This window comes from Schistocerca nitens, chromosome 2, assembly GCF_023898315.1.
Source record: "Schistocerca nitens isolate TAMUIC-IGC-003100 chromosome 2, iqSchNite1.1, whole genome shotgun sequence".
Lineage (NCBI taxonomy): Eukaryota > Metazoa > Arthropoda > Insecta > Orthoptera > Acrididae > Schistocerca > Schistocerca nitens.
The window spans coordinates 486,326,385-486,348,900 of NC_064615.1; the positions used below are offsets into that span (position 1 = coordinate 486,326,385).

The 22,516-nt window shown below is 42.1% G+C and overlaps 1 protein-coding gene across 3 annotated transcripts in view; it reads right to left on the minus strand.

Moving 5' to 3' along the window:
- Positions 1-22,516, minus strand: part of LOC126234458 (leucine-rich repeat protein soc-2 homolog) — a 132,101-nt gene that overhangs the window by 56,264 nt on the left and 53,321 nt on the right. For all 3 annotated transcript variants that reach the window (XM_049943153.1, XM_049943152.1, XM_049943154.1), the window contains 2 exons: positions 15,063-15,928; positions 5,427-5,727 (listed from right to left, as the gene is read on the minus strand). In XM_049943153.1, the coding sequence (XP_049799110.1) occupies positions 5,427-5,727; positions 15,063-15,928 (1,167 nt within the window). The remainder of the gene's footprint in view (positions 1-5,426; positions 5,728-15,062; positions 15,929-22,516) is intronic.

A 22,516-nucleotide genomic window follows, 5' to 3' on the forward strand; every position in this document is an offset into this window, starting at 1 on the left:
ACATCTGTATGTACATTTTGCAATAAACTAACATAAAAAAGAGATATTAGATACATATGTATCTTACAACTCGGACAAATGGTTTAGTTGCATAGTTATTTAATCGAAAGGGAACAGTCAGGAAAAAGAAATCTCCAGCCTCTCTCTAGCATGACACTGAAGTGGGAAAGAGGTACTGAGGCCACTGAGAAAGAAGGTTTATGCAATTGGTTTGCAAGAAGGAGAACCAGAGTACTGATAGATTACCAAGCATTAACGTTCCTATTATAAGGAAATAAAGGCATCTAGCTAATTTGCTGGATGTTAGTGCTGCAGGAATTGGACTTTTAAGCTTATGTACATCCCTGGGAGCACAATGTGATACCAAATACATGTCACGAATCCCTATTGGCTTTGACAGCGAAGAAATGACTGACACAGGTAAAAAGGAGCTTATCATTAAGATGATTAGAGGATGTGAAAAAAGAGGAACAAAATATACGCACAGAATAAAACACAAATTGTTGTTTCTAAATATGCAGTGGAAATGATGACTGTGCTGGAGAGGAGAAAATAACAACAAACTACTTGACACATAAAGGTATTTTATACAGCATAGCAAGTGGAAACTGTGTATTTTTGAACTAAAGGTTAATTTTGTACATACTTCTGAGTAACACCCATCTGAAATTTGAGAAAATTTCATCATCCTGCACAGAACAGAATGACCTTAAGTACATTAATTTACAAAACAAGAAGTATTTCTGACAATGATCATTAGGAGGAGTTTGAATTAGAACACCTTAACAACTCATTAGGAAAAACAGCTGCAGTATGTGTGACATAGGATTTGCTTTCACATTAAAGACACAGAAAAACTCCTGACACACACAGAGAAATAGAGATACCATCCACAATACTGTCCTACTGTACCACAAGATCCAGCAAACTCTTGCATACTGCGAAACCATGGACTGAAACTAGTATTCTGGCTCCCAACTGAGATCAAACAAATAATATGGCTTGTGAAACACCTTTGGTGTCAGTGTGTCAAAAGTATATCAGTCCGTAGATGAACAATTTGTGGAACAACAACAACACTTATTACAGAAGCAGAAAACCATTTGGAAACACAAAGCCAGAATGGCATTCTGGTCTGAGCTGTTAGAGTTGGCGGTCTTGTGCATGAGGTGTGCTTGTTTGGTGAATTAGTGGTGTGTGTTTCTTTTTCTTTTTCTGATGTAGGCTTTCGCTGAAAGCTTGTGTGTTAATGTCTTTTAACGTGTCATCTTTACAGCAATTAGCAATTATCTTTTCCTACATTGTTGATATTCCAAACTGGAGTTTCCATTGTCGGACAGCCTGAAAAAAATAAGATTCAAAAATGAATATCTTACACACATAGCATCCCACTGGAACTCCTTTATAAAACAAGCAGCAGAAATCAACTTTGTGGCAAAAACTAAGAGAATGCTTCCCATGCACTACTAATAACTAATATATTTATGAGCAATGCTATTACTTCCTGGCAATCAGGGTGTGTGTGTGTGTGTGTGTGTGTGTGTGTGTGTGTGTGTGTGTGTGTGTACACATGTACGTGTACATGGGGTTTATAGGCACACAACACAGAGGTCATCAATGCCCCCTGGCACTTAGTTTTTTACCCATATGATGATGATGAAAGTCACTGAAAGCTACAGTTCAATTACTGAACTGATGTGGCTTAGCAACACAGATCTCTCTAACTAAGGAGTCTACCACAAAAAAACTATGTCACAAAACTGATTGTTACAAAATGTGATTGCAGAAATTGTGGGCAGATGGGATGCAGTCATCAAAAACTCTATTTCCAGTTTCTACAGTTAAATGATTATAACACATACAAACCACTGTCCTACACAAACCATATTTTAAAATGATGATTCCTTCCTCATCCATATGTCATGTGAAAATGGAACCATCAGCACTTTTAAAACATCATCTGCAGTTTTATGGCAATACAGTTTTACTCACAGATGAAGAATATAACACTGAGGAAAGAATGGAAGCTTGGAAGAGGGAGTACCTGACCTTAACAAGCATATTATTCAAAGCAAAACAAAGAATAAATAAGATGACAAAGTTATGAAAAGGACAGTTTGCTATTCACCGTATAGTGGAGATGTTGAGTCAAACTTTTGTTAGGCACTATCCTTCACCATATATCATTTTTCCTGTTCCCACTCCAGCACAACATAGCCTTCTATTCCACCAACACATCCACAGTCTTTTTACGTCTCTCCTTTCCTGCTCCCTCCCCCCTTTGTCCGTCTAACCTCCCGACTGCTCCTAGGTGCCCTACCCTATGCTCCCACAAGCAGCACTTTATCATTCCCCACAACCACCCTGCTATCCCTCCTCCCACCCACCCCAGTCTCCTCTTTATCCCCACCACCCACACTGCTTCTCCCATCATTTGCTGTTCCTTGCAGTCGGGCCTCAATAACTACACACAATAGTCACATGTGTGTGAGGTGTTTGCGTGAATGTTTTCAGAAGAACACCTTTTGGTCAAAGATTACTTGCTTAGCAGTCTTTTCATTGTCCCCGTCTATGACTCAACATCTCCACTACATGGTGAGTAGCAATCTATCCTTTTCATAATACTGTCATTGTTCCATTCTGGATTTTCCATTGTTTAACAAATAAGATAAATATTATACAGATACCAGAACAAATCTAACAGTACCATTTCTTTACAATTTCAGACAGGACAAGTTTTTCAAGACTTTTGGGGGGAGTATGAAAATTGATGATTTGCTTTTCAATATAGTAATTTTAAATTCTGATACTAGAGTACAGTAACAGTCTAATTTAACATTGAGAAAGCTGGGTTTTAGAATGAGTAACTTCAAAGAACTTGCTTACCTTTTCAAAAGGTTGTGGAAATGAGAGTAGTACCTGTGTCAAAGTACTCAAGAATGTGATTTGGATATGGTAGAGAATGCTTTGTAACAAATTTATGGGTGTGATGTTCAAAGTCAAAGGACACCATTCCCTGAAAGATATCATAAGCGAAGGAAGATAAGAAGAACGAAATATCCGAGGCTTCATCGAATGAACCATCCTGGTACTTAACATGAAGCGATTTACAGAAGGAACGGAGAATTCAAATAACTATAACCGGAAGGAACATGTGCGCGCGCACACACACACACACACACACACACACACACACACACACTCTCTCTCTCTCTCTACACATTCCCCCTACTTTTTCTGGATGCAACCAATACAGGTGCTGTAATGGTACAGACAGTGAATGAGTTTTCTGATGAAGTGGGGTGCAAAATCTCCATACAGCTGTCAACATTTAGATTTTCTATGCATAAAAAAAGCACTTAAAATAAATGCCAGGATGATCACTTTGCAAAGGACGACGGGAATTTCTTTCCCCAATTCAAGCTTGGGCTTCATCTTTAACGATGTCAACATAATGTTGAAACTTAACCATCCTTTCTTCTGTTTCATCCATACATATGAGTCAAGCATCTTAGCCATGGCAATTCTTGATTTAATAAAATAAAAAACTGTCATGCTTTGCCAAAAAATTAACACGCCGACAGGTTTTGGTGCACACCACAGTACAGCAGTTGGAAAAAATTGTGGTAAAAAACATTCCATTGAAAATGGAAGCAATTTTCACTCCACTGCAAGATGACAAACTGCTGTTATCTGTCAAAAGAAATGTGCAGTAGACAAGTATGTAGCCAAATGTAGGGGGAAGGGGGGTAGGAATCTGGACTCCCCTATCGCCCAAATGAAATTACATACAACCCAGTTGCCATGTAGTGAAATGGAAAGGTATAAAAGGCGATCAAAAAGCATCCGTTTGAGAGCATTGTTGCAGCATATGAAATGTAGTGTGGCTCCGATATTGGTATATTGGCAGCAGAATGAGGACAAGGGATTAATGTGGTGTTTGTGTCCTTCCGAAGTCCTTTCGGTAAATGTGGGAATGTGAGCTATGGTGACATTATTACCACATGCATCCAAAACAGGACGAAGGAAAGTCGAAGGACAAACACTGACAGGTATCTATCAGAAAATGACGAATGAATACGGGCTGGAATGTCTGTCGAAAAGCATGGGACAACAAGGGATACTGTTGCTTCACAATAGCACATGTCCCCACATTGCAAATGTTGTAATACAGAACTTATGTTAACTCAAGTAGGAGACACTTGAGCACCTGTCCTACAGTTCTGATCTCTCTCCATGCGATCATCACACCTTCGGTCTCTTAAAAGAGCCCCTGAAATGTCGATGATTCTTGTCAGCCAAGGACGCGCAGCAAACAGATATCTTCAACCTGGTGTGTGGATAGGATGATTGCCTCAATGCCCATGGCAATTTTGCCTGACTGGCATATACCAATTCTGGACTACATGGCAGTCAAATGGAAACTTTTTCATCACCTCTAATATTTTGATTTTCAATCACATGATGAAAAAGTCACACTCTATTGATAGGCTACAAGGCCATCGAGAGATTTAAACTATCAATATGTCGACAGCACACTTGACTGTTGCCTAGCTATCACTTTAGCAAAGACCTACTATTGTACACTGTTACCTTTATTGGAGTTCAGTTGTTGTTTTTTTAAATCAATTCAGTTCTCACTTACAGTTGAATTTAATGTTAAGTGCTACTGTTTCCTGTTTGTGCGCTGTTTGCTGTTCTGATAGTTTCTAATTACAGAAAAGTTTGTAACAAGAAAGAATAGGAAAAAGGCTGAGCTGCATTTTGTTAGGAAAGAAATAATACATTATACTGTATTCAAATTTTAGAAAACTTCTCTTGCATAATTTTATAAAATTAATACTATTTGTGTGAAGGCGTCCTGACAGCAAATTAAGCCTGTAAAATTAATAAATAAATGAATATGTTTTCAGCATAAAGTGAAAAGCAAGAGCCTTTTTAATGTCCACTTTAACAAATCGGACCCCCACCCCACCCCTTGACAAAATCCTGGCTACATTCTAGAGGTAGAGTATTATAAATAGGAAGACACAAAATAAGTGGTACATATACGATTCAATGGTAAAGATTAAATTGTATTTGTGGGGTATGATTTTACCACTTGAAAGAAATATTTCAATGTAATTTCTGTTCTAAGCTGCAAATATGTTATAGATTCAGTAAATGAATGTCACTGGGGCGAAGGGGGTAGGCAAATAATTAATTTTTACAATGAAACCTAAATTAGACACAGAAGAATTTAGTCAAATGAGTTGAAAAACCTGACAGTATAGAACACAGCTTCAATTAAACATTTGTCAAGAACAATTACAAAACGTGAACTGATGGGGCTAAATTTTACACTAAATATTAATAGTGGGTCTCCTGCAGTTACTAAATTTGACAATATGAACATTAAAAAGTATGTGATTAAGATTGCATAATACCATATTTGAATTGATTTCTAGATGAATCAGCTGAGTCAGTTGACCTATTTCAGATGGAAGCAATGCTAAACGATTATGTGACAGCCGACAACGTGTCAAATGCTTCAGTTGGCAAAAAGTCTCTGGTAGCCAGTGTAACTCATTGTATGATACATCCAGCACCTCAAGATGGGTTGCTAACTGTTCAATAGTGTTGGGTAGGTCAGTCAACCCAACATCAGGAAGATGAAGCTCCCGCAGTGAAGAACATGTGCTCAATACATTGATAGGGAGCACCAGGAACATATTGTATAGAACGTGCCTGCAGAATAAAAAGCATCAAATAAATATCTACATGATTATCTACATTTATGTAATATACAATTAAAACAATTGGAAAGTTTATTTCTAAAGTGAAGTAAGTATCTCCAAGAAATGAAAATTTTCGGGAAATAAAAATTTTAATAATCTGCAATATTATGAAAAGGACAGTTGCTACTCACCATATAGCGGAGATGCTGCATCGTGGATAGGCACAACAAAAAGCCTGTCACAAGTGCGGCTTCAGCTGCCAGAGACTGTGATCACAAGTGTGAGTGAGTTGTGTGTGTGTGTGTGTCATCTATTTTTGATAAAGGCCTTGTTGGCCGAGAGCTTATTTTGTGACAGTCTTGTTGTTTTGCCTATCTGCGACTCAGCATCTCTGCTATATGGTGAGTAGCAACTATCCTTTTCATAATATTGTTGTATTCCATACTGGATTTTTAATAATCTGCATAATTTTCATTGCTGAGACTGTTTTTTTTTTTTTTTTTTTTTGGCACATGCAGACATAATGGAGAGAATAATAGCAATTCTTAGGATAGGGTAGATAATGCAATTTGAACTTCACAGGTAAGTCACTTTGAAGCAACACCATAGGATTTGTCTGTACATCACTGTTAAAACAAGAATGTTTACAAATTTAATGGAAAATATGAAACACCATTTACAACACCATAACCTCTACTGATTTTTTGGATTTAAGAAAAATATTTACAATGGGATTAAAATGCTGAACAAAAATGATAAACTTTTTATTAAGAATAAATTAATTACTATGCCCTGGTAACAGTATTCAATTTGATTGAAAAGAAAATATATTTCACAAAATGGTGTAAAATAATATTAATCAGTTACTCCCCAATTACTTGGCTGAGGTCTACCACAGGACAGACCAATGAAGTGTGTGTATTCACTACAAAATGAAATGAAATTTTTAATCTATTCAGTATTATCAAGGTATAGTTATGAAATGCGAACCTAGCCAATCAAAGCTGAAATTCCTTTCTTCTTTTCTTTCTTCATTTTCTGATGACATGTTTTGATTGAAGTAATATACAAATGCACCTTTATTGAAATGGTCAGTTCTGGTCATAGTTCTATTATTTTTACTGATTACTAAACTGTCAAATGATAATAAAATAAAACAAAATTATAGCTACAACAGATCATACAACAGTGCCACAGTATATACAGAGAAACATAATAACTCAACCACCCATCAAATAATACAATCATTGTTTTGTTGTTGAGCATAGATGGATGTTGCTTTTCAGAATGGTCACATAGTGACAAGTACTCACCTTACAATTTGTAAGTTAACACATAACAGTCAACAGAATTACGTACTAATAACATAGCTCACACAAGTCCAAAACTGGATCCAAAAGAAGGATGGGAAATATGTACTTGATTTCATCCCATCTAGTCATTGGTAGACACAATGGGAAAATGACTGAGCACCCAAGTCTGCAAGCGAAGCATAATGACATCATAGAAGTCGAGAGGTACCGTCATACTAATGACAAAGCAGAGTGTCGTAAACTGGCCTCAGTACAATGCAACAGTAATTATTTACATGCTGAACCAGCAGAAAAGAGCCTCTGAAAGGTGAAGTGCAGAAGTTTGAAGTCCTAGGAGAACTGACATCAAGGGAAAACCAGGACACACGATTTCATTGCCACCCTGTCACACAGAGCACAAGGGAATTGCAACATAAACACCCCACCCTCCTTAACACCCTCTGATTACTAAGTGTGGACTGCTGACTGCCGAGTACAGACTGCTGACTGCCCCGTGTGTACTCTCAGCTCTTGCATCAGTTGCAGCTATCCAGTGAGATGGGAGGCTGTGGAGGTCAACTGTGGGCATACCTGACTGTCTCCAATCATCTGTGGGCCACGAGTTCGGCTAGAAGGACACTGCTGCTGCTAGCTACACTGCCAACTTCTGAGTCAATGCTGATGGGGCGTGGAGGGCACCACCACCCTGCAGTCCTGCTGGAGACTTGACCTGCGTGACCAGGACGCTGTCTGTCAGTCACCTTTTAGAGGGTGGGCACTGCTGCTGCTGCTGCATCCTGTATCTGAGTCTGACACCGATGCTGCTGGAGCATGTCACCAAAAAGGAGGATGAGAGCTGATCTCTGTGAGTCAGCAAGTACTTCAAGTGGACCTCAGCCATGACTTCTTAGGGCAAATCTTCTATGTCAACAAGAACACTTTGGAGATCGATACATAGAGCTGGTGGAACCGTAAGTCGAGCATATACTGGGCTTCTTCCAATGACGAGACCACAACTCTGCCGGCTGGGCTGTCGTGCAGCACATTGGAAGACAATCCTGTATTGCTGCTGAATAAATGTGTAATTGATAATGCTTTTGAGTGCATTTAGGCCCTTATCACTGCATCCTGCCCAGATCTATCCTGATGACTGTAGGAGTTGACTCCCATAATATTATCAAAATAATTTCTGTCTGTTTGACTAACATGCACAAAGCAGAAAATCTGAGCATCCATGCAAAAAAATTACACACAAATGCTCCCAGTGTTTCTAAAACAGACTAATCGTATAGCTGAAGCATTCTCTTTCAGTGTATAGATATTTGCACTAAGTTTTAAGGCTCGAATACCAGCAGAACTGTCTGAGCACCTGAGGGCGCCACAGCAAGCCGCCTGAGAGCAAACAGGCAGATGACAAAACAACAAGAGAAGGACTGACAATGGAGATGGCACAGTGGAATAACAAATCCAATGAGTAAACCAAGGTCAAAAACCAAAGAGGTAGTGAATTCAGAACCAAACAACGATGTGTAGCTTGATTAATACAAGAGCGCAGTGAAATCACAACTGATTACAGAGCTGCTGTTCAGCTGGTTTTACATGGAGGCCATAGATACTGATAGCCTGGCATGGTGGGCATGTGCCCACAGCAGGGCAGGTCCATTTGCTGTCATCGAGTTCTGCACCTTCTGGCAGGCCTTCAAACTCGCCAGATCGGGACGGCAGAAGACTGTTGCTGTGGAGACCACAGTTTCAGTAGTAGTAGTAGTAGTAGTAGTAGTAGTAGTAGAGGGGTTTTTTGGGCACACGACAGCAAGTTCTTCAGCGCCCGCTCAGTAACATAGGGAGACGGGTGTCAAGAAAAAAACTCAGAACAGTAGTATAAAACAGAACATAAAACACAGGTAACAAGCTTTGAAAAATATGTGCCTACCCACACTGAAGCGTGGGATGAAGCAGGGCGTCAGCAGTAAAACATGGACAACACAGGAAGAAAGTGGTAGAGGGAGCTAAAACAATGAAGCAGATGGAAGTGGCTGGCTGACCGCAAGGAAAAAGGGAGGAGTCAGCCACTCTGCAATACACTAAAACCTCCAGCCTAAAAGTTTAGGCCAGAGTCCAGACACATCACAAAACTTTAAAACCCTAGACACACACGTCTCATTGTTAGCTAAAACACAAGGCAGATCCCCAATCAACTTGCGCTTCTGCCCTTGCATCACAGTATAAAATGCAGTCTGTTAAAATGTGCGCACAGAGATGTGCACACCACAAGCATCACAAAACGGAGGATCTTCCCGCCGTAATAAAAAGCCATGTGTGAGAGGACAGTGCCCGATCCGAAGACGTGTGAGGGTCACTTCTTCCCGTTTGAGCAACAAGCAGGAGGAACGCCACGGCCGAGTTGTTGACTTCACCAACCGCAGTTTATTGGCCGTCACCGCCAGCCATTCTTCCTCCCACAGCTCCATGCACTTCCTGTGGAGTGCAGAGATGACAGACTGCAAGGGAATAGGACACTGGACCACATCCTGCTCTCTGCAGGCCTCCTTGGCAGCCCGATCGGTCTGTTCATTGCCCCATATGCCTACATGACCAGGCACCGAGCAGAAGGATACCTCCTTACCCCGCCGTTGGAGCAAGTACAGTTGGTCATATATCAGCTGGACCATCTCCTCAGTTGGGTACAGATTCTGCAGTGATTGTAAGGCACTATGAAAATAGGAGCAGAGGAGAAATCGATTGCCCCGAACACGATCATCTGCTCCAGTGCCTCCAGGATCGTGTGGAGCTCCGCTGCGAAAACGGTATATTCATCAGGGAGGCGAAGCCGGGTAACATGATCAGGGAACACCACAGAACAGCCAAGGAAAGTCTCCTGTTTGGATCCATCAGTGTAAACGACGGTGAAACCGTGATGCACATCTAAAATGTTAAAAAACAGAGATTGGAATCTAAAATCTGGTGTACTATCTTTATTAAAAGTAGTCAAATCTAAAATAAGTTTGGGTCTCCGGAGGAGCCAAGGTAGAAATCTGCTCCAACCGCGACGTAAAACACGAAGACCAGCCATAGACATCGCAGCGAGGCAATCCTGTGAGCAAATCCCATAGGGCTGCGTCGCACGTTGACGGTGATGAAATAACCGTGACAGAGGAGGCTGAGCAACAGTATGGTATGCAGGTGTGCATGGCGTGGACAAAGTTTTATAGGCCTGGCGCACTGTAAGTAGCCGTCGCCACAGATGAAGTGGCGGTTCACCAGCCTCCGCACAGAGGCTTGGTATGGGGCTAGTTTGGAATGCCCCAGTGGCCAACCAAAGCCCTTCATGGTGCACAACGTCCAACATCTTTAAGTAAGAAGGCCTCGCAGACCCATACACCGTGCATCCATAATCGAGCCAAGATCACACAAACGCCCTGTAAAACTAGAGCAGACAAGTCCTGTCAGCTCCCCATGTACTGTGGCTAAGACATTTTATAATACTTAAAGCCTAAGTGACCGTCGTTTCAGGTCTTTAAGATGAAGTAACCACGTAAGCTTCGAGTAAAAAATGAGCCCCAGAAATCTCACCGTGTCTTTAAAAGTAAGAATAGTGTCCCTCATCCTCAACTCAAGAAAGGTTGAAATCGAAGGAGAACGGTGAAGAAGAACACATACAGACTTCTCGGTGGAAAACTTAAAACCACTCTTCTGCACCCAGTTATCCAAACGTCTAAGAGTTAAGTTGCAACTGATGCGTTGTCGTTGCAAGGCTTGAAGAAGAGCAAAACAAAGAGAAATCATCCACAAACAAGGAACACAGGACAGGACTTTTCACTATGTACGTAATGCTATTAATAGCGATGGCAAAGAGAGTCACACTTAAAACGCTACCCTGAGGAACACCGTTCTCCTGCTCAAAGCGATCAGACAGGACGTCACCAATTCAGTATCTAAAATATCGTGGCAAGAGGAAAGACTGAATAAAAAGAGGAAGACAACCACGAAAACCCCAGTCGTGAAGCTGCTCCAGGATGAGACGCCTCCAAGTGGTATCGTAGGCCTTCTCGATGACGAAAAATACACCTAGAAGGTGATGACGGCGTAGGAAAGCTTGTTGTATAGCCGCCTCCAGGAGGGCAAGGTTATCGAATGTGGAACGAAGCCTCCGGAACCCACACTGAAAGCGACTAAGGAGTTGCCGGGATTCCAACATCCAGACAAGGCGGCGGTTGACCATCCGCGGTAGCTACTTGGGCTCATGCGGTCTTTCCCAGGTTTTAAAACAGGAATTAAACTGCCTCACGCCACGCGTCAGGAAAGTGACCCGGCGCCCAAATGGTATTAAAAAGTGTGAGGAGGATTTCTTTGTTGCGCATTGTGAGGTGCCATAGCATACTGTAATGGATAATGTCGTGACCAGGGGGTGTGTCACAAGCTGCAGACAATGCAGAATCCAGCTCCCAAATAGAAAATGGGCAGTTGTAAACTTCATGAGAGGTGGACTGGAAGTCCAGACTACATCTCTCAGCAACCGCTCTATGGCGCTGGAAACCTGGATCCTGACTGGTTGTTGCAGTAACTGTGGCAAAATACGCTGCCATAGTCTGGGCAATGTCTCGCGGATTCGTGTGGAGAGTGCCGTTATTCATTACAGCAGCTATGGGGGCACCTCCCTCCTCTGCCAGAAATTCTCCTGATGGTCTCCCACACAATGGAACTTCTGGTGGAATGATTATTGGTGTTCAGGAACTTTTGCCACGACCTCTTCTTGCTCTCACGAATAATGCGGCGACATCTTTCCCTCGCCACCCGAAAGGCTGCAAGATTCTCAGCAGTTGGCCTATACTGGAACCGACGCAAAGCCGCACGCCTGGTCCTGATTGCAGAGCGGCATTCGGCACTCCACCAAGGGACAGGTGGCCTCTTCCGGTGGCCTGTGGACTGTGGAATGGATGCTGCAGCGGCATGGTGGACCGTTTTGGTAATATGATCCACCCACGCCTCAACATTCGCACAGTGTTCGAACTGGGCCAACTGGCTATAAAGTGTCCAGTCGGCTCCACTGAGCACCCATCGTGGTGGTCTCCTTTAGGGGTCCACGCCATCTGGCAGGTGAATCAGATTGGGAAATGATCACTGCCATGCAAGTCAGCGACCACTTCCCAATGAGCACTCGCGGCAAGAGCTGGAGAGCAAAGCGAGAGATCAATGGCAGAGAACGACCCAGTCGCTGTGCAGAAATGAGTGCTCTGTCCTCCATTGAGCAAGTAGGCACAGGATGACAGGAGAAGCCTCTCAATTGCTCTACCCCTGGGACAGGTAATTGCAGAGCCCCAAAGCACATTGTGGGCATTAAAATCACCACAAATAAAGAATGGCTGGGGGAGCTGGGTAAGAAGGTCGGTGAGGGCCACTTCATCAAGTGCATCATGTGGGGGCAAGTAAAGCGAACATACAGTCAATGGATGACGCACGTGCATGGACACAGCGACGACCTGTAAAGTCGTCATAAGTGAGAGAGGCGAGGAGTGGTAGTCCGTCCTGACGAAAATACCTACGCCTCCTCTAACTCTCTCTCCACGCAGGTCGTCCTTTTTGTGGAGTTTATAGCCTCATAGCTCAGGGGAGTATGAGGGATGGAAATAAGTCTCCTGGAGACATAGACACAGTGGTCTACCCTGAGAGAGTAGACGAAGTTCCTCCACATGCGTCCTGAACCCTTGCAAGTTCCACTGAAGTATGGGAGCCATCTATGATGGGGTTACCTTCATCCTGTCTCTCCGACGGGGCGGGGAGACCGCAGCAGGTGGAGGGGCAGGCGTGGGGCAAGATGATTGCAGAGAACATACATCGTATTCCATCAACTCTGGGGAAGAGTCAGATGAAGCCTCACGTAAAACAACATCCGCATTTTCGGACGGTTTACCACGGGATTTGACCCGCTGTTGCTGCTGTACAGCAGCTTTCTGTGGTTTGGTGGGCTTTGGGGGAGCCGACGTGGGAGTGGTAATGGGCGTACTGGGCTTCGGAACAGCCTCAGCTGTTGGAGGTGCCAGGGGCTGGCCCAAGTTCGCCACTGTACCTTTGTCTGCCGTTCGAGTATGGGGGCTACCGGCTCTGAAACACTGGCTGTGTTGCAAGTGCACTGACAGCTGCAGGTATTAGTGCCAACACTCACCACCTCTGTCTGCGTTGAGGCATCGGCTTTTGGAGTAGGCTTTTGAACCATGGATGCAAAAGATGTAGCAAATGTGGGAGGTTGCATCGACCTATAGATCTTCTTGGCCTCACCATAGGGGATACACTTGGTTGTTTTTATTTCCTGGACTTTGCGTTCCTCTAAAAATATGCGGCAGTCCATACTCCAAACAGGGTGGTTTCCAGAGCAATTGATACAGTTGGCCGGATACGAGCAACCAACTCCTTCATGAGCAGCCTTACCACAGTTGCCACAAGTCGCTTCGCCTTTACACCCTAAAAAGCCCAAGTTGCTGGCATTTAAAACAGCGCATTGGGGTGGGAAATAAGGTCTCGCACTAAGAAGAAAGGAAGCCAGCTTTAACATGTTCAGGAAGTTTAGTGCTATTGAAAGTCAGAATAAACGAGTCAGATTTGACAAGATTGCCATCAACCTCTTCATGATATGTTGGACATCAACAATACCTTCCGGAGCCCACTCACATTGCAGTTCTTCCTTGGGAATGTCAACTAGATCCCGGCATGTCGCAACACCTTTTCTGTAGTTCAAGGTGCTGCGCAGTTCAGTGTCTATGGCATATTCTCCAAGGCATTTAGCAGATGGGAGGCTTGATGGGAAGTAGAAGTTTCCACTAGCAAGGTCCTATTATGTAAGCGCTTCACCGATTTTAAGGAGCCACAGATTCCCTCCAAACCCTTTTGTATATACTTGGAAGGAGAGACAGCATTGGTCGTATATTTTTGTTTATTATCGCAAAATCGATTTTCGGTCACGTAGTGACCATCTTCAGTGCTATAATATATAACTTAAATTAGTAAGCACTGGTGTCAATAAGCTTACGGCTTATTTAAGTTATATATTACAGCACTGAAGATGGTCACTACGTGACCGAAAATCGATTTTGCGATAATAAACAAAAATATACGACCAATGCTGTCTCTCCTTCCAAGTATACCCATTATCTGGTCGTAGCGCACAGGACACTATGGAGTCGCCAATCAATAAACCTTTCGTATATAAAAGGCCAAAACCTTCTCGAAACTACCCTCCTTCCGTTTCACAATGAGAAACACATTCTGATTACCAGAATGCATTCTGTTACCTAAGACTGGAGTCAGTGGGAATGACTGCGCGAGCCCTCTTAAGAGATTGGGTGTTAGAACCTTCCAGCGGCCCACCCTTTCCGCTGGGAGGAAGAAAAGAGGATTTCGAAGGATCCATCTCGGTCTCACGAGCAGCTAGGGAACTAGAAGTCCACCTAGACAGAGCCTCGCGTGCCTAGGAAAGCCTTATACAACTGAGGTGCGGCAGGTTCCCCAGACTGTTCCACCTCAACAGCCATGCATCTCATCAGCGCGCAGCACACCTTAAGATTGAGGGGTTGTTTATAGAGGTTTATTCCATCCTCACGATCCGGGCGGTCAAGCCAAATCCCCATTCCCTGAGACACACAACATTACACCGCACGGTGGTCACTGAAGTATGCCCAGAGCTTACGGTGACAGAGGACTGGCGGCGCTTACCAGTCCCCAGCTCAGGAACCCCGGGGTCGCCAAGCCTGTACCCGGCACCTGAATGCCGAGCCCCTGGGGGCACCACAGTTTCAATAATGTATTTAAAGTGTCTGTTGATATATGGGACTGAGTACTGAATTAAATAAAATTTATTTTGAAAATATATATATGTATAATAAACTGTACAACTGTAGTTGATATTTACAGTTTTATGCGATAACTACAACACGGAACACATTGACCACTATCAACATTTAAATTCGGAAAAATAATAATATTTGCATGTAACAGTTGCATCTAATTATCTAGCAATGTAACTTAGCATTTAACAGTACTGAACACACACAGGACATACCTTTTAGATGCATCTCTCTGATTGCCCATGTGTAATGTATCCAAACTGCCCAAACCAAACAACATGGAAACTGTGTTGAGCTTTAGGCAACAGTTTGACAAGTTGAGACATGCTATAGGAGAACTTCCATGGAGAGCACTGACTGGCTGGCTTGCCATGCCTCTCATTTCATAATTAAAACTTAGATCAACACTTTGTAACTTCCTGCAACTGTCTTCAAATACCCAGCGAGGAGTTTCTTGCAAATTATTGTGGCTACAATTAAAAGAAATGAGTGAATGTGCACAGCGAGGTGGGCGGTCCAATAAGATCAGTTCATTGTGAGATACATCTAAATACGAAAGTTGTGGTAGTCCAGTGGTGATACACGTGGGTAACTCTGTTATGTAATTGCCTGAAACATTCAATGATCTCAAACTTATAATTTGCGAAAGGCTATCTGGAATGGTTTTTAATCTGTTTCTTGACACATTTAGGTCATCTAACTTCACAAGTTTACACAGAGATTCCGGTAAAGTCTCCAAGCAGTTCCCTGACACATTTAGATATATAAGACTCTTTAGCAGCCCTATATTATCTGGAAGAGATTTCAAGCCATTCATAGATATATTTAAACTTTGAAGATATTGTAGTCGGCATACGCTAGAAGGAATAAATTTAATACTGTTTGAAGCTACATTAAGGCACTTGAGAGATGGGACAACGTCCAGATCATGAGGTAGCTTTTCTATGCAATTATGCGATACATCCAAGTTTTCAACTCTGACTAATTTGCCTAGGTTCTGAGGAAATTTCTTGAATTTATTCCTCTTCAATTTGAGAGCAGTCACATTCACAAGATGTACTGTAAAACATGCAGGCAGCTCCTGTAAACAATACAAAATATTACTTTCTACATTAGAGGCAATCTTTGAACATCTTATAACAGTTACGTTTACATTATGTATGAATAAGAGACCATACACACACATATTTTATAAGGAACACACAGAAAAATTATTTGATGTGAAACGGTTCCTTTTGGAGTGCTGTAACTAAACACAAATGTAGACATAACTTTATTCCGTTGTGCCATTCCAAGTTTAAATCATTTGATATTCACCTCAGATAATTATTTATTCTCTATAAATGCAATGGTTGCATATTCATAACCATGGCCCTGTTCATATTTTTACAAAGGAAAGGGTAGTGGTGGCGGTGGTGGTGTAATTAGGGCCTCGACAGCACAATCATCACTGCTCTTAATGGATATCAAAGTACATCTCTCATGGTTTGAATGACATCTGTTCTTACAAGCAAAATTGCTGCAACATTTCCACAGGAACACACATTAACAGATTTTCTCAGACTTGGCTACGCAGACACAAATAATGTAATTGGACATTTTCTCAGACTTGGCTACGCAGACACAAATAATGTAATTGGACAGATAAAAAATCCACTGACCAAGCAGCGGCAGCACACAAGCATAAAAGGAGGTTATAATTAGGCAAGCTTTTGGAGCCAGTGGCTCTAAGAAAAGGGGTAGATTTTGGGAAAGTTGCACAGAACCGCAGGTCAGGGGAGACTTACCAGATGAGATGAGAAGGAGAGACTGATTGTTGGGAACTGCACCGGATGAGATTTGAAAACCTGAGAGTTTAAAGGTGGAAGACAGGGTAATATGCATGACAGAGTTACTGCTTAAACATTTTGCACAAGTTAATAAGAGTGTAATAAGAGTGAAAAGGCAAGTGCATTGTAAGTAACAGAGGTGGGAGAGGAGCAGCAAAAATAGACAGGTAAGAAAATGAAAGATGTAGAAAACTAAAATGCAGAGAAGAAAGAAGTAACTACTGTGAAGAAATTCTGAGACAGGAGCAATTAATGTAAATTAAGGCCATGTGGGTGGCGAGAACCAAGGACATGTAGTAACGATAGTTCCCACCTGTGAAGTTCTGTGAAACTGGTGTCTGGGGAAGAATCCAGATGGCACGTGTGGTGCAACTGGCACCGAGGTCATGATTGTAATGTTGTAGAGAATGCTCTGCAACAGGATATTATTTGTTGCCAGTATACACCCTCTGCCTATACCCATTCATCCTAACTGATAATTTGGTGGTAGGCTGAACAGTGTTTACACAACAGCTGGTATAAGACATGTCATTTCACAGGTGGCTCCCTCTTTGACACTATATGTTTTGCCAATTACAGGACTGGTATAGGTGGTGTTAGGAGGGTGCATACGGCAAGTCTTGCAGCAGGGACAGTCGCAGGGGTAGGAGCCACAGGGCAGGGAGATGGGTGCAGAAGCAGCACAGGGTCTGACAAGACTATTGCAGATTGGGAGAGCAATGAAAAGCTATTATAGGTGTGGTGAGCAAAATCTCAGGAAGAATAAATCTCATTTCAGGGCATGATTTAAGAAGCCATGGCCTTGTCAAAGTAGCTGATTAAGACATTCCAGACCAGGATAATACTGAGTGACCAGCGGTGTGGTCTGAAGAAGTTTTTTGGAGGGATCAGCAGTACCAGGATTGAATGTGATGGCCTGTGAAATCTGCTTTTGAACCAGGCTGGTGAGGTAATTACATCCAGTAAAGGCTGAGGTCATAATGATGGTTAATGTTAATGTCGTGTGACTAGGACCTCCCGTGGGGTAGACCGTTCGCCGGGTGCAAGGCTTTCGATTTGACGCCACTTCGGCGACTTGTGTGTCGATGGGGATGAAATGATGATGATAAGAATAACACAACACCTAGTCCCTGAGCAGAGAAAATCTCCGACCCAGCCGGGAATCAAACCCGGACCCGTAGGATTGACATTCTGTCGCACTGACCACTCAGCTACCAGGGGCGGACAGAATGATGGTGAATTGCTGTAAAGAGTCTGTATCTGAACAAATATGTTTGCCTTGAATGCCAAGGCTGTATGGGAGGGCATGTTTGACATGGAAAGGATGTCAACTATCAAAATGTAAGTACTGTTGTTAGCTAGAACGTTTAATGTGGACAGAAGCGTGTAGCTGGTGATCAGTGAGGACGAGATCAACAACATGGAAAGCTGCATAGGATTCAGAATAGGACGATGTGACATTTAATTGGGAGAAGGTATTCAGAGATTCCAGGAATATTAAAGGTCTATATGATAAAGATGTCATCAATGTTATCTAAACCAAACCAGGGGCTGAAGGCTTATGGAACCCAGGAAAGCCCCCTCTCCAAGTGACCCATGAAATGATTGGCATAGGAATGAGCCATCCTGGCTCCCATGGCCGTACCCTGATGTGTTGGAACTAGGTGAGTGCTGACTGAGGAAATGTTCAGCAGCAGACAGACCATATACGTGGGGAATGTTGGTAAAGAATGAGGTGGCATCAATGTGACGAGTAAAGTGTGTGGTGTGAGTGGGATAGGCATGGATTCCAGACCAAATGGTTGGTACCTTTGATATAGGAGGGTAGTCTTTGTATTATGGGTTACAGGTGCTGATCAACTAAGGTAGATATATGTTTGGTGGTGCTTTGAAGCCAGCAACTATAAGGAAGGCCAGGATGATTGGGTTTGGGGATCTTAGGAAGAAGGTAAAAGGTGGGGATGCGTAGTTTGGGTGTGGTGAGAAGTTCTATGGATTGAGGTAGTACTCCTCGTAAGGGGTCTGAGGTTTTAAGGAGGGACTGTAGATCAATTTGAATCACAGGAATGGGGTCTTGATGGCAGACAATGTATGTAGAGGTGTCAGACAGCTGGTGTAGACCTTCATTAACATACACCTTTCGATCAAGTCCCACAGTGGTAGATCCTTTGTCTGCTGGAAGGATAATGATGGGGTCATAAGCTTTTAGACAATGTGAAGCCTGGAGTTTTGCAGAGGACAAGTTAGGGTCATGTTGTAGTGACCTGAGGAAAGGCTGTGAAGCAATGATGGATGTGAGGAATTCTTGGAAGGCTTGTAAGGAATGATTTTGTGATAGTAGTGGTTGATCAAATTGGGATCGTCATTGGAACTGTTCAAGGCAGGGTTCAATGTCACATTTGCTGTTGGAAAGGTTTTAGGATTGTGTTGCAAAGTGATATTTCCAGTTGATGTTATGTGTGAAGGAAAGTATGGCCTTCACCAAAGCAACAAGATCAAATGCAGGTTTAGGGCTGGTAGTGAGACCCTCACATAATAAAGATAATTTAAAAAGGAAGAGTGCTTTAGATGATATGTTGATGACACTGTACTGTGTTGACTGGTTCTTGTGATTATGAGTTATTCTTGGTCTGGGAAACACTGGTGAGGACTGTGGGATATTAAGGAGGCTGGCCAAGTTCAGTTTGTAGGAGAGGAGTGGTGGTTGATGGTGTGGCTGTCTAGGGAGCTGCAGTGGGACAGGAATGGAAACACCACTGTTCAGGTAGTTTGGGAGAAAGCGAGATCGCATTTTTGAGGTGAAATCTGGCATGTTGTTGCAGTTTGAAGTTGGCTTGGTGGACGATACCATCCAAGGAAACATGAGGGGCACATAACTGCAGGATTTTGTAGGAGTGGAGAGGAAATTCGCTGAGGAGGCATACAGGTCACAGATTAGCCGGGTAACAGAGAGAGATTACAATATTTGAAACTGTAAAAGAGCCTGGTGTAGAGCAGGATTACATTCAGAAACAGGGATTTTCAATGTCAGGCCTTTTGGAGTAACTCCAAGGGACAAGCAAGTTTCAAGAAATAGAGTGTGGGACCTTAGTTTTGAAAGCACAAAGGCATGTTTTCGAAAAGAATGGATGTAATATGAGGTGGGATTCTTCATGGCAAGAGAGGACAGTTTGGAGTATTAGAAATTGTGGGAGTGGCAAAAAAAGATAAGCAGAGGGTGGATACAAGATAGAAAAATAGAAGAACAGCAAGGAAAAAAATTCGGAAAAAATTAGAAAAATTCATGTGAAAATTGTGCGAACAGACAATGGTTAACAAGAGGTAATGAGTTGGTGACTATTTCCTGTCAGAAAAGTGGTCTATATGATACGGAAAAATAAAGACTGAAAAAGAAGGAAAGAAGAAAAAAAAGATCGACTGGGAAAGTCATGGAGAGAAATAAAATTTTAAAAACTGGGTAACAGAAAGATAAGAGTCATACAAGAAAACGTAAAATACTTTGCTTGGCAATTAAATTAATGTGGGAAATGGCAGTAGAAGTCAATTAGAGCAGTTTGTCAAAAAACAAACACACAAAAACATGAAAGAATTATGTATAAAATAAATAAGTGGAGGGTAGGGGGGGGAAAAAAGGTCAAATATGCGAATAAATCGTCGAAAGATGATCGGGAGGAGGCCCTACAGTGAAGTGAACTGTAAATTGTAATATACAAATTCATAAACAACAATGGAACTGGTATATGTAAATAAAAATGCACCCACCTACAACACGTTGATATCGGTACTAGAAAAGATGCAGGGGCAAAGAGTTGATTAATCCTGGTGATACAGGTAAATAAACAAATGGATTAGCACATAAGGTAGAAAACAGACACCAATGAGGACTGACAAGAAGGTTTCATAAGAAAGAGCAATGGCCACATGGGTTAATATACAACGAAAACTATAAATTTTTGACAAAATAATGTAATTGTATAGATAAAAAAATCTATTCACCATGCAGCAGCAGAACACACACATAAAAGAATTTTACAATTAGGCAAGCTTTGGAATACATTAATCAGCTACTTTGTCAAAACCATGGCTTCTTAAAATCATGCCCCAAAATGAGATCTATTCTGTCTCAGATTTTGCCCACCACACCTAGAATATATTTTCGTTGTCAAAAGGAGAGCCACATGTGAAACGACATGTCATATACCAGCTGTTATGTAAACACTGTTCAACCTTTTACACCAGCATGACTACCACCAAATTTTCAGTTAGGATGAATGGGTATAGGCAGAAGGTGATGACTGGCAACACGCAGTATCTTTTTGCAGAGTACGCTCTACAACATGACAATCGTGACCACAGTGCCTGCTTCACCACACGTGCCATCTGGATTCTTCCCCCGACACCAGTTTCTCAGAACTATGCAGGTGGGAACTACCGCTATAACATGTCATTGCTTCTCGCCCACCCATCTGGCCTTAATTTACATTAATTTCTTCCCAGTCAGCATTTCTTCACAGTAACTACTGCTATCTTCTCTCCATTTTAGTTTTCTTTTCATTTTCTTACCTGTCTAGTTTTCACTGTTCCCCTCCCACTTCAGTTATGTATAATACACTTAGCTTCTCACTCTTATTAACTTGTGCATGTTACCCTGTCTTCCAACCTTTAAATTCTCAGGTTTTCAAATCTCATATGATGCAGCTCCCAGCAATCAGTCTTTCCTTCTCATCCCATTTGGTAAGTCTTGCCTGACTCATTCTGTGTGACTTTTCCAAAATCTACTCCTTCTCCTAGACCTCTCCAGTTCTTTTCCTTCTCCCCTCTTCCTTTTCCTTCAACCCTTCTGCGTGAAGAAGGAGTGACTGGCTCCGAAAGCTTGCCTAATTATAACCTTCTTTTATGTGTGTGTTCTGCCGCCGCTTGGTGAGTAGGTTTTTTATGTATCCAATTACATTATTTTGTCAAAAATCGATTGCTTTCGTTGTTATAGTCACAAATAGTGGATCGTATGTATTAAAATCCTCCAGTCATTTGGAAAATTGTATCAAAGACACATAGCCTGTTATACGGATGGCTGACTATATGAAATATATGTAGTTAAAATGTGTTGCACTGAATGTGGTAGTCCACACCTTCCTATATTCATGGGTTACCCTGCCACTGAAGGAAACTGTATGGTACTGGACAATTTTCCATCCTTAACCTGGTGGGCATCACTCCCTTCCATTGGACTGGCTGACATTTAGTGGTACATTTGACTTCCTGTAGTAGTTTGTTGTTAAGCACATTAAACCACTCATGTTCCCACTGGTACATGAGCCTTCTGTCTTACAATGAGATGATGGCAGGAGGGTGGAAAACTTGAACTGTTATTTATGGCCGAAATTTACATCTGAGTTTTATTCCATTCCTAAATAGTGTGTATTGTGGTGACGGTTGTGTGAAGTATCAACACTATTTCTCCTCTCTCTTCCACTTTAGATGATCTGCTGGAAGAACAACTTCTGCATAATTTTATATAAGATGAAACGTATCTAATTTTACAATCATCTTTATTACATAATATGTAAGAATGCAAAATGTTTGACTAATCTTAGAATTTTGAGAGTAAGTCATTCCATGATGGGTAATATCTTTCCTATTCCATGTTCTGCTATACAGGGGTGAAGGTTTCTGCAACATTTTTGCACTAATTCCACAAATCTATACAGTAGTATCGATGTATTAATCATGGTAAGGATCACACTGATGATGTAGTTCAGCCAGTCATAGAGTTTCCCAAGTTTTACAGGAAACTCAATAGTCTGCAACGTGTAGCCTGTGTTACTGAACATAAATTTTAA